At 39.8% G+C, this 15,950-nt stretch overlaps 2 protein-coding genes across 2 annotated transcripts in view; both read right to left on the bottom strand.

Moving 5' to 3' along the window:
- The window catches only part of swap70b (switching B cell complex subunit SWAP70b), a 34,436-nt gene extending 28,334 nt beyond the window's left edge, over positions 1–6,102 (bottom strand). The window contains exons 1-2 of the mRNA XM_040026460.1: positions 5,882–6,102; positions 3,234–3,374 (exon numbers count right to left, since the gene is read on the bottom strand). Of these exons, the coding sequence (XP_039882394.1) occupies positions 3,234–3,374; positions 5,882–5,977 (237 nt within the window). The 5' untranslated portion in view covers positions 5,978–6,102. The remainder of the gene's footprint in view (positions 1–3,233; positions 3,375–5,881) is intronic.
- Positions 6,103–8,072: 1,970 nt separating this feature from the next.
- On the bottom strand, positions 8,073–15,856 carry wee1 (WEE1 G2 checkpoint kinase). The gene is made up of 10 exons (XM_040026459.1): positions 14,877–15,856; positions 14,238–14,452; positions 13,771–13,837; positions 12,736–12,908; positions 12,174–12,442; positions 10,882–10,971; positions 10,703–10,788; positions 10,436–10,606; positions 9,737–9,882; positions 8,073–9,321 (listed from the first exon to the last, which is right to left on the bottom strand). Exons 1-10 carry the CDS (start codon positions 15,363–15,365, stop codon positions 9,168–9,170), a joined length of 1,860 nt encoding a protein of 619 aa, XP_039882393.1. The 5' UTR covers positions 15,366–15,856; the 3' UTR covers positions 8,073–9,167.
- Positions 15,857–15,950: the final 94 nt, after the last annotated feature.

Genomic DNA, 15,950 nt, shown 5'->3' with positions numbered 1-15,950 from the left:
TCCATCTTTCCTAACAGCAGAGAACTATTGCAACAAGAGGAGTCACCACAGCGGTCAACACTTTCAGTGACTGTGTGTGTCAAAATTCTTGACTTGGAACAATGAACTTAAGTAATCTCTGTAACACAAGCACACACACGTTTCTATGTAGTGCAACATGCTATCACACAACAAAGTGCGCGGCCCTGAGCTTCAACATCATCATCACTTTTCTACTACATCAGCAGTGGTAAGTGTTTCAGGGTCATGGTACAGAGTTCAACAATCTCATCACACCAACACACGTCTCAAAAGAAAATGTTAGAGGTCTGCCTTTTATTTTCTGCTACATTATACGGGTGAGTTGGTGAGGATAATGTACAGACTGCCTCCATCTGCACTTCCTGTCTGCTGTACAAAGGCACAAACACACACGCAGTTTAAAGTTTTTCCTGACTAGCAACTGTGTTCACTTGTAAAATAAGATACTTGCTCTCCTGGGTTTTGGGTTTCTGACACACACACACACACACTTTCCTTGTGTGACAGGGTGGAGTTTCCTCAGGAGTGAGTGAAGTTGAATGCTTTGAACACCACCCCACTCCAATGCATGGGTGGGATGGTTGTGTGTGAAAAATACAAGAGTGTGTGTGTGTGTGTGTGTGTGTGTGTGTGTGTGTGTGTGTGTGTGTGTGTGTGTGTGTGTGTGTGTGTGTGTGTGTGTGTCTTCCTCAAACTAAATCCAGCATTTATTTTCTTTAAAGAAAATGTGGTTAGAAATTTTCAGCACCAATCACGAGCACGTCTTAACTACACAACACGTATGTCAAGTATGTCTGTTTGTCCAGAAATATTTAAGTAGCTTTATCACAAATCACTTCAGACATAAAACAGTCAGAAATGTGCACTGCCACAGAGACAACGAGGAGGATAAACAAATACAAACAGCCTCTCTAAACTAGTGTTAATCCAAGCTTTCTATATATTGAAGCTCCAGCTGAAACAACTGGTCTGCTGGAAATAGTCAAGTCATTTTAAGGGCAAAACAAAAGATTTTTTCTATACGCCAGTGGAGAAATGTATACAGGTAGAAAAAGTATTTTATATTCATTGATCAGTTAATTAACAGATCAATTCAATAAAGTGTCACAGATTATTGAGACATGAAGTTAACAGTGAGCACAGTCTATCAGGTAGCCAATCAGAACTCATATGTTTACAAGTATCTATTTTTTTCTTACATACATCTTTAAAATGACTGAAATGGAAGTTGTAAAACAAACAAAAAAACAAACGAACAATAATCAAATGCCACACTAAACTACTGGAAAATATAAAAAAATAAAATAAAATCAGCAAAATTCAAGAATAAGAAGTCTTAAACCCTTCATTAAGACAGAGTTTAAGAACCTTTTTAAATCATGGCAATAGCCACTTAGCACGGATGTTATACAAGAATTCCAAACATTCAGAAGGAATTCCACTAGAGCTCACTGCTGCTCATGACATGACTAAATAAGCATTTTCTCTTGTCATGATGTCCAGCTATGCAATCACAAACGCTCCATTCATCCCGTGACCCCGTTATTACATCATCACAAAGGTCTGATGTTCAATAAATGGTTTTGTGCCGCCGTCTCGGAGCAATACAATGATGGATGGACACAGAGGGTGACACCAGCACAATGTAGCTACTAATACACTGTGTCCATCAATGGACCTTTGTAGTGCACAATTAAATATGACTAATAAATAACCTTTAAACATGATCAAAAAAAACAAAAACAAAAACAAAAAAACAGGGTTCCCATCTTAGATCAAGTGACAGACAAATAGCTTTAAGTCTTTATTTAACACAGCGTAATCAGTCACAATGCAGGCTGGGAAAAGTATGCCAGCTCTTGGTTTAGTAACTAAAAAAACCACATTTAGCTTCAACACCCTCTATAAGATAAGTAGCTGCTTATGACACACCACAATGATGAGAATTTGGGAACATTACTCCCAAAAACATGGTTTTTAATGCAATTATATTGGCATGTTTGTACAAAATGTCAGCCCATGCCACAGCACCTCAGTAGCATTAAGATCAAGACTCCAAAAGCCACCTGTGATCAGGTTTTAAAAGTATTCAGAGATGCACAAAGTCTACTTAATGAAAAAGTCTCCTCATATCAAGAAAGACCGGTCGGTATGAATCATATCTTGATCACAACTTTCTCAGTTTTATGTCTAAATGCCCCATGTTCAAACATCTACCGTAAGACAAAATGTCTACGAAATCAAAAGCTGCTACATCCCATAGCAGAGGATATCTTATAAAGATTACACAAAGACGTTAAACTACAGCAAAGACTTGCAGAAATCTGAATCTGTGCCCATTCTGTTGAGTACGAGGCAAATACTGATTGAGAATGGTTCTGCAAACACTGCCCAACCAAAAAAAAAATAAAAAATGAAAAAACACATGTCAACTGTTACGCATGGTGGAGGAAGCACTGAGGTCTGACACTAGTTTGCTATGTGAAGGCCCGGATGCTAAAAATGGACCCGATTTATATAGTTTTTCTGGTCTTCTCAACCAGTCATTCAGTGCTTTAACTCTACACATACAGCACTCTCTCAGACACCCGATGATGTTTCACAGTTGGTGGCGTTTAATATTTTACCCAAGAAATTATGGATTGGAGAAAATTTACAGAACAATATCAGGTCAGCTGTTAAAATAAGTTCGGATGATGCAAGAAAACAAGAAATTGAAATAACTGCTTGAAAGAAAAGAACATGCATTTCAAAAAGAATTGGCTACTTTGAAGATAATTCTGATTTTATTTGTCTAGAATTGTGATTGAGAGGAGCATCACACCACTATTTATGAGTGGCCCATACAGGCAGCTTTTGCAGCCCTGACGAAGACTCGGGACTGTTGCTCTCAGGGACAAACAATCAGCAACTATAACATGACTCCAATCTCCTGCCTTAGTAGAAAATAGATAAAACGCCCACAAAGTACTTGTTATGGCTGGTCAAGCCTCTGAACAGCCTTCAGCTAATGTATCATTTTCAAAGCAAAGTAATGAAGAGTTGTAGCGCAGACTGATAATTTGCCATTATTATTTCCTCTATAACAATGGCACTTATTGTTTGTCAGTGTGTTGAAGACTGAAAAAGACAGCGCCCTAGATATAATAAACACCACTTTACTATCCTAGGCTGACAAAGTGTGACTGAATGTGCTGACACAGCTGACTGACCTTATCCAGAATGAACTTGTTCAGGTAAGGCATGTATCCCTGGTTGGAGACAGGACCCTCGTCATCATCTTTGAAGTGCTCCTCCAGAGCCACCGGGTCATGGGGAATGTTCATGACTGTACATAAGTTGTGGGACAGCACCTGAAATCAGAGGTGAAAACAATACTTACTAGTTATTATAACGATCGATTGATATGTTTAAGTCAATTTCAGCTAATAGTTATGAGTCGCATTACATTTAAGCCAGGTCTTGGCCGTTTCTGCCTTTGCTCCCTGCAGTTACATTTCTTGAGAAATGCACTTGAGGTTACATGAAAGGTCACAGCGTAGGGTTAAAGTCGTAGGTTACAGTCGACATTTACCAAATAAAACAAAATGTAAATACTGTTCCCTGTCATACAAAGGCCCCTGCCCAGAATTCCTTTTGACGACTGGCAGCCGTGTGGGGTTGCACATGTGGACATGACAGCAGTAATTGGAGAACAAGTGTGGCACAACCAAGAGAACCACAAAGGAAGGTGTTTCACCATTTTCAACAGACGTGGAGCGTCTTAAAGCTGCATTGCATTTTTTTCTCCTTTTTTAGGCCACAGTTGTGTAGAAACTAGTCTAACTATTGTGCAAGTAGCAACCGGGACATTCCCAGGATAATAATAAAAAAGAGGAGGACCAGATCAGAATATTTAAAGTAAGTATACTACAGACAACTAATGTTGAAGACACGGTGTGCACGTATGCAGGCCTGTGCCCTGGTACCAATGACAATGCAGTTATTATGCATTATCATCGATGCAATAGCTGTACAAGAATTTAGAGACTGTTTTGTTTTGAGTAACTATTTCAGACAGTCGCCAAGCATATGTAGGTAGTTCTGATGTGCGTTTGGGATCACTGTCCTGTTGGAACATCCAACTGTCTCCAAGTTTCAACCATCTACTGTTGATTTGAGGTGAAGTTGAAGAATATGAAGGTAGCCCTCCGTCATCATTTCATCCACTTTGTGCAATGTACCAGTATCACTGGCAGCACAACAGCCCTTGCTTGACATTTATGTCCGCGTTCTTAGTTTTGACAGAGTCACCTTTACTCCTCCAAACATACTTCTCGTGATTGTGACCAGACACCTCAGTATTCGTCATGTCTCATATAAAAACCTTTCTCCAGGAGGCATTTGGCTTGTCCGTGTGGACAGCTGCAAATTTCAGTGGCACTTGAATGTGTCAAATTTGAAGTAGTCTTGGTCAGCACCCTCTTAGTCAATGAAGATGTAAAAGTCACTTCACTGTAGACAGAATAACTTGTACTTGCGTGGAGTTGTTTGAAGGGATGATCTTGGAATCTGCAGTTGTTTAGAAATGGCTCCAAAAAGACCTTCCCAGCTTGTGTAAATCTACTGTTCTCCTTCTTAGATCTTCACTGCGCAATTTTATTGTTCGGAGTATTAGTCAGTCAACTGAGCTCTGTCAAACAATATTTTCTATTCCAGCAAAGATAAACTACCAGTTGTAGTGAATGGTGATGACTAATGAAAAGTTTACACCCTTGGTTTTGCCATGTTAAAACCCACTGTATAACCTTCAGCTCCACTTATTAAATAGAAATACTTAAACGACAACAACAAGTACTTGAGCTACATTCAGCCATTGTTCCTATTCATGCTCTCATCCAATGGTGTTTGGCATTGTTAGATAACCAAAGACTATAATCTCTAAATCACTAAAGTAGTGTAGTGGTTGGCACCTCACAGCAAGATGATTCTGGGTTTGAATCCACCGGCTGGAGGCTTTCTGTGTGGAGTCTGCATGTTCTCCCTGTGTTTGCCTGGGTTCTCTCCATGTACCCCGGGTTCCTCACCCTTCCACAGTCCAAAGACATGCATGTTGGGTTCACTGGCGATTCCACATTGACTGCAGGATTGAATAGGTGTCTGTCTGTGTTAGCCCTGTGACAGACTGGCACTGTCCAGGGTGTACCCTGCCCCTCACCCTATGAGAACTGGGTTAGAACCCGACCCTGAATGGATAAGGAGAACAAGATGGATGGCCGGTACATTGGCAATAGAGGGTGGGAACCCAGGAGGGGCCTATGCCGTCCCATGCCCTTTCTCTTTGCACTTACCCCAGAGTAGCAGCGACCATTTTCACTTTGGTTTGATGCTCCTGAAGTGATTTGTTTTTTTCGTTTTTTCCATCCGTTCCTGAACAATGTTTGGCTGGCACAGGAGTGTGAGTGCGTGTTGTTTAGATACAAGGAGGTATCTCCAGGAAATTTATACTCATATAAAAATATCTTCTACTTGGCTGTGTTTTAAAGTGGATTCTTCCAGTGATGAGAGGTGTATGCAGATCTTTTGAATAACTTTACTTTCATCTGCGTTAAAGCCTCCTTTTCAAACATCTGTTGGCTCTACTTGTTCTGTGGTGGTTTTTAGTGTGGGATTCTCCTTTAATCGATGTGCAAACTGTCAACAGGTGCGTCTCAGCTGATGCTGCCTAACAGAAGTGTGTGCGTTTGTTTTTTTTCCACGCAAATCAGAATAGGAAGAAACGGGTTCACTATTTCACTATTTCGAAAAAAGCCAAAGATCCTAAAAGTTAAAACCTCCAGCGGCCAAACGAAACTCAAAACCATCAAGGAAAGCAGCTTACCTTCAGCTGAGATTTAGAGACTTTCCCGCTTTTGTCCACATCCAGCGCTGTGAAGGCGTGCCAAATGGACTTTAAAAGTTCATCCCGCAAGGCCATATCGGTGGAATATACCTCGTCTTCTTCTCCTGTACTTTTCCCCTCTTACTTCTCTCCTCTCCGGCTGCGTGTGTGTCACTCTTACTCTCTTGCTGTATGAACTGTCTCTCTTCTGCTGTTGGACACGACGGGGAAAGGTCACGTGACCCGCCGTCAACTGCTGCGTGCTTGGCATCGTGATGAAGAACTGCAGCACCGCTCAGCGAGAGGAGCGCACACACATCAGGCACGAGTGTGTGTCACTGACGCTCTGTGCGGAGGGTATGTGAGGACTTTGTGGGTAAAAAAAAACATTATTTCTTTTTTACGTAAAAAATGACACATAATAGGTGTTTGAAACTACCTATGTTTCTGTTCTGTGTCCTGTTTGTTTGTATATGTGTCTTTTTGGCTGCTGTTACAACCAAATTTCCCCTTGTGGGACAATTAAAGGATTATTCTATTCTATTCTATTCTATTCTACCTTGCTAAAAAAAAAAGAGAAAGTCGTTAACATATAAATATATGGAAAATCTAAACTGCCAGCTCAAAATTACTAAACTTTTAAAAATCACAAAAATATTATTATTAGTAGTAGTATGCCAATTATATGTAAATAAATAATAAATAATAATATTTTAGGCATTCATTTTGATAGAAACGTGCATGTGTATATAGATGTTTTGTAGATGCATACAAAGGTGTGTTGTTAAGTTCACCTGTTGATTGATTGACATCAGTGCAGAGATCGTGTACACATGCCTTTCTCTAATATTTAATGACATTCATTTATCTGTGGTGTCATGTAAGCCTTTTCTCTTTATTTTTCAGCGGTTTTCTGACAACTTAAAAATGGGAAATTAAAGATTAAAATATAAAATTTCTGGATTTAAAAATGTTGCTTGATTAAGGCGCTTAAAATGTAACTGAGAATATGTTTGTGTTAAAATCTAGATGGCTAAAAGTATTTGAATATTCTGAAAATATTTTACAAAGTGAAGTGACGGTCTCAATTTTTGGATTTAACTGTAGTGAAGTTTTCACTAAAGATTTAATATCCTCATCTGAACGTCTGTGGAAATCTCAGATAGAACCAAGTCAGTTTATATGTTATTTTATGCAAAAAAAAAATTTATATAATGAATTTTTTGTTTTTTACACAGTGAATTTTTACTTGGGTTTAAAAATGAAGCAGTTATGATTAGAACTCCAGGAAAATAAATTAGTACCAAATTTGTGACTACTTCTAGATGGCCTGACCTGTAATACTTATCATGTGATTTAGAAGTAGGGGTGGGGGGAAAAATCGATACTGTGTAGTATCGTGATATTTTGTTTGCTAATAATGTATCGATACAGGGACAGCAGAAATCGATATTTTGTTACAAAAAAAGGTTTTGTGGACTGGAACTTCAGAGCATGTTGATCCTTTTTCTGAGCAAGAATCCTGACACTGTCCAAATGTGTTTAACTTTTTTTTTGGCAGCAATAAACATGACAGTTTACTTATTTTCATTTAAGACATGTTTTATTTTAATTAAGTTTAAAACTTTTTTATTTAATGTAAAATTAAATTTTGTTTTAATTTACTTTCAAATTCTTCAGTTGCTGAATGGGCTGCATAGTTTTCATAAATTGCATAGTTCAGAATAGCTATAATTGTACCAGATGGTTGCATTCAGTTAAGTTGGACTAGACTGTAATACAAACAGTTCAGTTTGTCAACAATAAAACTGACTGAAATGAGAGAAAGACTGAGTGCGAGACTTTGATATTAGATAAAATGAATACTGATAAAGTTTACCTTTATGTACAGAATCTGAATATCGCAAAATATTTTTAAAAATTGCAATAATATCGTATCGTGTGTTAAGTATTGTGATAATATTGTATCGTGGGATGTATGGTGATTCCCACCTCTATTTAGAAGTGCCACATTCTATTGCCCTAACATCTTTGGTGTGAGAAATACTAATGCTGATATACTTTGTTGTATATCACTATGCTGGATGTTGTTTCTATTTTTTGTTAAACACAAATAATCATTTGTACTTAAAGATTCATTTTCAATCTTTCTGAAAGTTTTTCTCTCATAAAAATGCCACTGAACAGAAGGTGAAGTGTAGATGGTGAGAATTTATTAAAAAGAACATATCTACATGGTACAACAACAGAACAGACAACAGAAAAGTTACTGTTATGGGGTTACAAGAACAAAAGGTTGAGGAATACTCGCCTAAACAGTAATCGAAGACAAGCGTTATGAAAAACAGACAGAAGAAAGAACGAACCAACAGAACACATGAGAATCGTAAGAACGGGACGATGATTGTAGTAATGCTACAGGCAGGGTTGGCAGCACTGATCAATAGGCAAGATTAAAAGCATGGATCAATTCTAACCTCATAGATAACAAGTTGGTTCACTGGTTGGGGTACTTCACAGACATTGGATAATTTTTTTTATTTATTTTTTTAGCATGATCTATTTCCATCCGACCAGATACAAAACAGGATGGAAACAGGAGCTCCTGCTACTTGAAAATAAGAGCCAGTGACAGTTAACGATCCAACCTGAAACAGACCAAACCCTGACACACAAAAACATCGATAGCAGCAGGTTTTCATTTTCTTTTCTTTCTTTTTTCCTCTTTTGAAACAATGTGGTAAGCGCCACATGTTACCTCCAAAGTGCTCCATTACAAACACAGAAACTGTAAGTTCTCAGATCCTCTAGTAGCCAGCATCAGGCATGCGACAGGCAGTAAGGTGCGCACGGCTACATTGAGTACATTCACACATGGGGGGGGGGGGAAGCTTCACTGCAGTTTTGATCTGCTGAAATGCGCTTCGACTTAGTCGAGAGAAGTGCAAGGACAGGAATGGAGAGAATTGTCTGACATCTATGCAAACCTAAAGAATGACAAAGTGTAAAAGGTAAAGCAACTACCTTCCTTTCAAAAAGAAAAAAAGAAGTCCACTGGTGAAAGGACTGAACTATATTGGCAAAGAGTCTAGTGAGATGAGTTCAAGTCTGGTGCGTCAACACTCTACAGCTTTGATTGGACAGAGGAGCCCAACTCCTCAACTGACAGGGTTGTCCTCCAAAACAAAAAGTTGTTTGTTTGTTTTTTCTTTTTTTAAGTGATCAGTTCTGGTTAAAAGGTCCATAAGCCTTCGTGTTTCACTTCTTATCGGGATGGAATAAAGTCTCAGTAGATTGTGAGGCTGACCGATCGGCTCATTTTTTTCCCAATAAGCCTGGTGGTTCTGGAGTTCTGGACTGTGGAGCGGGTTAAGATCCTGTCCGTGGATAAAACTTTCTCCTCGGCTGCCGCTCTAGCCTGCTGGGCTTTCTTCAGCTCTCTGAAGAACATTAAAAGAAAAAGGGAATAAATGAGACACGTAGGAGATGGTAGACCACACTAAGAACAGTCCTAGACTTAGCTGAAAACTGTAACCAAATGAGCTAAGATAACTGAGCACAATCCTTGGGTTTCTCCCTCAAGCTCACTATGCTCACTGTTTATTATTTTAAATAAGGAATACAAACAAATTGCTGAATACATATTTCTTATAATGTGTTTGCTACTTTTATTTTTCAAAGTGACAGAGCAATGATTCCCAGCCCCCTCCTTTAACACTGGTGCAGGATAGGTACTCCATAACTGGCTTATTTTCTGCTATCACACAACTTGTCCAAACAAACTAGGAATTTTCAGACCGTCAAACCACTGATGAGTGAAGACAAACACTTGGTAAGCTTCCGTGCAGTACGTACTTTTGAAGCAGGGCGTTCTTAAACTTCTCTGCGTTGAGCTCTACTCGGAGCTGATCAGCACTCATTCTGGCAGTGGTCAGAAGTACCGGGTGTTTGATGAGGTCAGAGGTTGATGGGCGCCTTGTTGGATCAGGGTGGATCATAAGCTGGGGAAAAAACAAAACAAAAACAAATAAATAAATTCACCAGAAAACTAAAAGCTGAGGTTGACAGTGCTCGGATTTACAAAAAAAAAAAAAAAAGAAGAAATACATTAACTACAATTCAATTATTAGATCAATTGTTTGGTTAATAAAATAAATAACAACATTCAAGAAACTTTTCCACAGGAAGGCTAATATAGCTTATCTGGCATGACTCATGCCAGAGGCCAGGGTTTGAATCAACCTCGACCCATCTCATGTGAAATTCCCTCTCACTCACTCCCTACTGACCTGTCTGCTCTCTCCTGTCCTATCAGAATGAAAGCTAAAATTTTAAACTTTTCAAGCACCCAATGAAAGCGCTTGAGAAGGGCCGCTTGAAAAACTTGAACTGGCCTGCACTGTCTCACAGAAAAATAAAAGTTTATCTTTATACATTAAAGTAATTGGGAACATGCAGCTTGGCTCAGATAAGCACAAAAGCTAAAACATAATAACACCCATTCTTATAAACTCTAAAAGGATCTAAAAGGAAAGACAAGTGTTGTGCAGTTACCTTAAGAAGACTGAGAAACTCTGGAGAAAGCACTTGAGGAATGGCAGGGAGTTTGCCCCGTCTGATCTCGTGCCATTTCTCTCCATTGGTGGGTAGAGGTTCGGCCCCTGACGCGCTGACAACAGTCAGGGCCAAAGCAAAGATGTCTGCTTTTGTCAGGTTACTGTAATCCTAAAAAGAAAACAAAAATTATGTTGGAAGTGCAGCAGAATAAGTACAAGCATTTTTTTTTTTTTTTGGTTTGTTTTTTTAAGCAGGAAAACAAACCTCTTGTAAAACTTCATTAGCCAGGTATCTGCTGTCGCCCTCTTCAACCTGTGGATTGTTCACTCTTGTCACATGACCAAGATCACCTGGAGAGCGAACGCAGGTGAATGTGAGAATGAGCTATCTGAAATTGAATAAAATGACAAACTAGATATTATAGAACTTTGGACTGAGCGTACCGATTTTGTAGATGGCAGTAGGAGTCAGTCCTTCATCCTCGTCACATTCATCACAGCTCACTATGGATTTCCGTGAAATAAAGATGTTGCCTAAACAAAGAAAGCTTCCATTAGTTTCGGACTAGGAAACTTTAATGTTAAATGTCTCATCTCCTTTTCTATAAAATATAAGAATGAAGGCCAGTCGCAACCTCAAATACCTTAGTGTGGATTTTTCCTGTTTTAAAATGGGCATACTGGGGGGCAGCTATGCAGATCAGCATGAATGGGCCACATAAAGCAGGGGTACACATTTCTTAAAAGGGGCAAACAGATTTAACGCTGTGGGCTACATACAACCCACTTTCACTTCAAGTGGGCTGGGCCACTTCAGTTCAATCCAATTTACATAGCGCTAAATCACAACAATGGTCGCCTCAAGGCGTGGCCTCTGAAACTCCCCTGCTGTCAGTGTAAACCTATGAGACATTGTAATATAAGAAAAGTAGTGCAATTTCAACTATACATCATAAAGGTTTTTCAACATGATAAAGAAAAGCTGCACTAGTCAATTAAATAGTAGCCATTACTATACAAATAGCTTAAATAGTAATAAATATTTGTGTAAAAACTGTAGAAAAGGTTTTGACATCTCATTGCTCAGACTGTTGTTGTGAGTTCCTTTAAAGAAAGAAAAAAAAAAGCTAAAATTTCTAAGGTAGATTTCTAGTCCTAATTACTTAGATGTATCAAGAATATAGGAAAAGCTGTAAAACTTAAGAAAATACAGTTAAAAGTATGTCCTCCTTCACATTTTCCAAAGCCATGCAGTTAGCCAGATTGTTTTTCCTGGGCTGATTCTGGCCCCCAGGCCTCATGTTTGACACCCCTGGTCTAGGGTAAAGCTAAGGGACAGACTTTGAACAACTGAACTGAACCAGGAAACACAGCCCTGTCAGAAGAGAGCCTGTCTTAATTTTGCCCATTCATGGCATATAGCAAAGACAAAAAGCCTAAAGATAAAGTGATGACAGATAACAGTTATTTCCTGTTATTTAATAATAACAAAATGTATATTACTTTTGAGTAACAAACAAGTCATCAAGTCTGTAATGACTGTTCGTTTTAACCAATGTGCATGATTTTTCTGGCTGTCTTGAACTTGCCGAGATCCCCGAAACATTTTTTCAAGCAGGAAAGCCCAATAATCCAACTTCTCAATAAGTTCGACGGCCATTCTTTTGTGCTTTAAAAAAAAAAATACATCAAATATTGCAACTCCCAATATTTTAACATCAAGATCAATTACTCACTTGGTTTGATATCCATGTGCACCAGAGAGGTTGAGTGGATGTACTTTAGTCCCTGTGTGACCTGCACAAGCAGATTTTTCAGCTCAAGCACCGACAGGTAGCCGAGCCGTCTGTAGTTCTCTGCGATGACGTCAGACAGCGTGCCGCCGTTGCAGTACTCATTCTGGATGAGCATGTGGTCATCTTCAGCCCAGGCTGAGTAGTAGCGTACCACATGGGGATGTTGGCCCAGCACGGCATGAGCATACACCTCCCGTAAGGCATTTTGCCTGTGAAGGAGAACAGACCGTTTTAATTAGGACGTGACTGGAGCTGGTTTTGTAGTTCACATGAGTGGAGGTCAAAACTTTCCAGTAAAAGAACTTTTAGTGAGCTCCTTTAAAAACATGAAAGAGGAAACATGGGTCTCTTTGGGTATATACACATGTCTTATTACAAACACAGTAGTACAGGTAAGTTTGAATAATCCAGCCATCTTTCCACTCATCCAATTTGTATCCAATATTCACCACAAATAAATATGATCTTCGTTTGCGTAGTTTAAACAAACCAATCTACTTACTCGTCTACTGATCCCGCCAGAGGTTTCTTTGACCTCTTGATGGCATACATGCAGCCGTCAAGCCTTTTCACGCACTTGAACACAGCACCGAACTCCCCGCAGCCGATTTTCTCCAACTCGAGGAACTCTGAAGCATACCGGGACGTCATGTTGCTTTCCATCATTGTGATCCTCTGAGGGCGGGAGAGCAGTTTTAACAAAAGAAAATCTGATACAATCACTGAAATCCAACTATCAACCAGCACGAAGCTCGCTTTTCCAGTCCAGTTACCACCGAAACCAACAGGTTTACCCAGCTAATAGTTTTGAGGCAATTTACATATGAAATACACATGTGAACGAGCCTTTTCTATGTTGTGTTTAGAATAACAACGAGCATTGTGCAACATACTCGTTTTGGAATTTCCATTTAAATCTCGTTCCACAACATTTATAACTTCAACAATTACCAAATTTTCCTTTGTTGTAGATTTGTTAATTTAAAAAAAAAAAAAAAAAAAAAAGTTAACCTGTGTGGTTCGTGTTTTGTTTTTAACTTTCGTGGTATGTTTCACAAATTTTACATCTGTAGCTACAAATTTAAAAGGAACCAAATAAAATTTAAATAGCAGCAAACTTTTCTTCACATAATCTCCCCTATAAGAGAAATTCATTTTACTTATGTTTATATGTGGCTTCCATCCAAAAAAACAACATAACAAAACAGAATTCTAGACCTTTACCTACAGATGGAAAACCGTTTCTCGAAAAATATTCTCTCATTTGGTGCTCTTACTGATCGTGATGGAAAGATGTATTTAACAAGCCCAAAATACACCACACATATTTATAGAGTTTGACATCTGGTGACTGAAGGCTTCAATATATGACAATTTAGTCATTTATAAAACCTCAAATCTCTCAGACTCCTAGAAAACACTATTCACATCCAGACAGAATAAAGAAAACTTTTCTGGTTTGCAGTGCCAGCAACACACTCCAACAATAAAATAGAGGCACTGAATCTGACTAGAAATGACAAGAACATCTAAATACCTTAGATGGTGGCACCACTTCCTCCTCTCCTTCACCGTCACTCGCCTCCATGTCTTCTCCACAGGAGCTACAAGTGTAAAGATAAAGAATAATGTGGGTTAGCATTCTGTACAGCAGGGGGCAGCACTGAGGACTTCAAGAGCACATGGCAGAGTTCAGTGAGGTCGTGGTAAACCTAGGGTCTTATACTGCCAAATGTTTAGATATTCTGAAAGTGCTGAAGGAAACAGGTAAAGTTTAATACAGGTCTACAAAATCGGCTACTACATTGTGTGTTTAACGATTGTTGCATAGCTGTATTAACATTAAGGTAATTAAAGACTAACTGTTATGGCTGGGAAATCTGGAAAAAAAATCATTGACAGCAGTTTATCGACTCCAACAGCCACATTTCAAGTACAATGACGTGTAACACGCGGTTTTTGAGGACTGATCTAAAGATGCAATATATAAAATTATGAGCTTACTCATTCCAGTGTGCTCGCTTTCTGTTGATTCTCTGCTGTGTGGCAGACTGAATGAGGAGGGAGTCAGGGGTGAAGGGGTTAAAGTTGACCAGGGGGGTCTGCTGTCTCTTGCCACTGTCAATAAGTGACTTTCCTGAAACGTCCACTTTCTTGAATAAGGAAACTCTCCTGCTGGAGGACCCCGGGCCTGAGCTTCTAGCTCTGGACAATAAACTCTGCAAAAGTCAGTTTTAGAGATGAGAGAATAACAGAGCAGAAGGACTAAAAACACCAAAAAAAACCATCTGTTTCAACCAAAATGCGCATAAAATAAGCTAAGAACAATAACTGGTATTTATAATGTAAAGGTACTTTAAATTAAATGCTCACTCGTTGATATGCATGCCCAGACATACAACTGTGTGGATGACTATAACGTTATGCAATAAGTACAGTTATACATTAAGTGGGTCAGTGGGTGATTAACGGACTCTCCAGAAGTTCAAAAATTTGAATCAGTGTGTTTGCTAAAAGGCCCGAAAAGACAGAGAAACGATCGAAGCAGTAAGCTAAACTACACAGACAAGACAGTGCACTCAAATGTTCGGTTTTGCAAGAGTCTGATTATGAATAATGTCTCAAAAATTAAATTACATTTACCTTTGGTGTGTGCGGTGTGTCAAAAAGCCGCAGTTTCTTGAAGGTTTTGTGCGGGGGGGTGTCTGGACAGTCCGGGATCGGGGAGCTGGATCCCCCGTCGTCCGGAGATCCGGGACGACAGGGAGACCCTCCAAACAGCCGAGAGTTTTTCCGAGGGGATGGCGAGCAGTTGGCAAATATAACACTGCTGGGTGACTGCAGGTGAGTTGGGGATCCAAAACTCTCCTCCTCGTCCCATAGCTCCACGTCTTCGTCCCCACCGGACTGATTCAGGGGGCTGCTGCTCCCGTCCAGGCATTTATCGGCGAGGATCCGTCGCACTGGCATCGGGGAATCCATCTCCGTGAAGCCAGACTCTCCCCCCGTGCTGTTATTGATGTCCTCGATGATGTCGTCCTCTCCGTCGCTGCATGTGAACTGTAATTTCTGACGGATTGGCCGACTTTTGGGAGAAGGAGATCCGTGCCGATGGCGGCTGTAGCTCGACATTTTCAGGATTTAAAACCCGGCTTCGTTGACGCCGTAAAAAAACCAAAAAAACCAAAAACTGAAAAGCACGCGGCGGATCCACAGCACTGCTGAGATGACGTTTTTTTAATGAGATACAACACTTCTAGTTGCCTCAAATTAAAGGTACTGATCCAAAAGCCTGAAAAGAACGACTTTTACCTTCAGAAGCTTCGCCTACAAAGTTAACGTGTTTGCTGAATCTCACACGCCCATCCAACGCTAAAAATGGCCCCGAGAACAACGTCCGAAGTTGAGCTGATATTGAATTAATTCCAAAAAATAAAGCCCCCACCCGACGGGTGTGAGTGTCCGTCACTACCTTCTTGACGGCTCGCTGACAGAGAAACACGTCTTTCCACAATTAAACCATTCCAATGTTTACAAAAAGTTTGAATGAGTCAACTACCAACTCCTTCCTATCACGCGCGTGGGAAAGGACTTCCCGCGACCGTTGGTCACATGCCATGCGCAGCCAATCACATCTCGTCCCTAAATTTTGAAAGATGGGCGTTCCAGTGTGGTTTCGGGAGACGTTACGTCATGAATAGCAAAGCAACAATCTGG

This window comes from Simochromis diagramma, unplaced genomic scaffold (assembly GCF_900408965.1).
Source record: "Simochromis diagramma unplaced genomic scaffold, fSimDia1.1 OVJJ01000293.1, whole genome shotgun sequence".
NCBI classification, from domain to species: Eukaryota; Metazoa; Chordata; class Actinopteri; order Cichliformes; family Cichlidae; genus Simochromis; species Simochromis diagramma.
This window is presented reverse-complemented; position numbering and strand designations above follow the sequence as displayed.

Coding starts and splice junctions, on each gene's coding strand:
- wee1 (XM_040026459.1), bottom strand. CDS start 15,365: ATGTCGAGCTACAGCCGCCATCGGCACGGATCTCCTTCTCCCAAAAGT. Junction 12,909..13,770: donor AAGTGGTGCCACCATCTAAG/GTATTTAGATGT, acceptor TCCCGCCCTCAG/AGGATCACAATGATGGAAAG. Junction 10,607..10,702: donor CTAATGAAGTTTTACAAGAG/GTTTGTTTTCCT, acceptor TTTTCTTTTTAG/GATTACAGTAACCTGACAAA.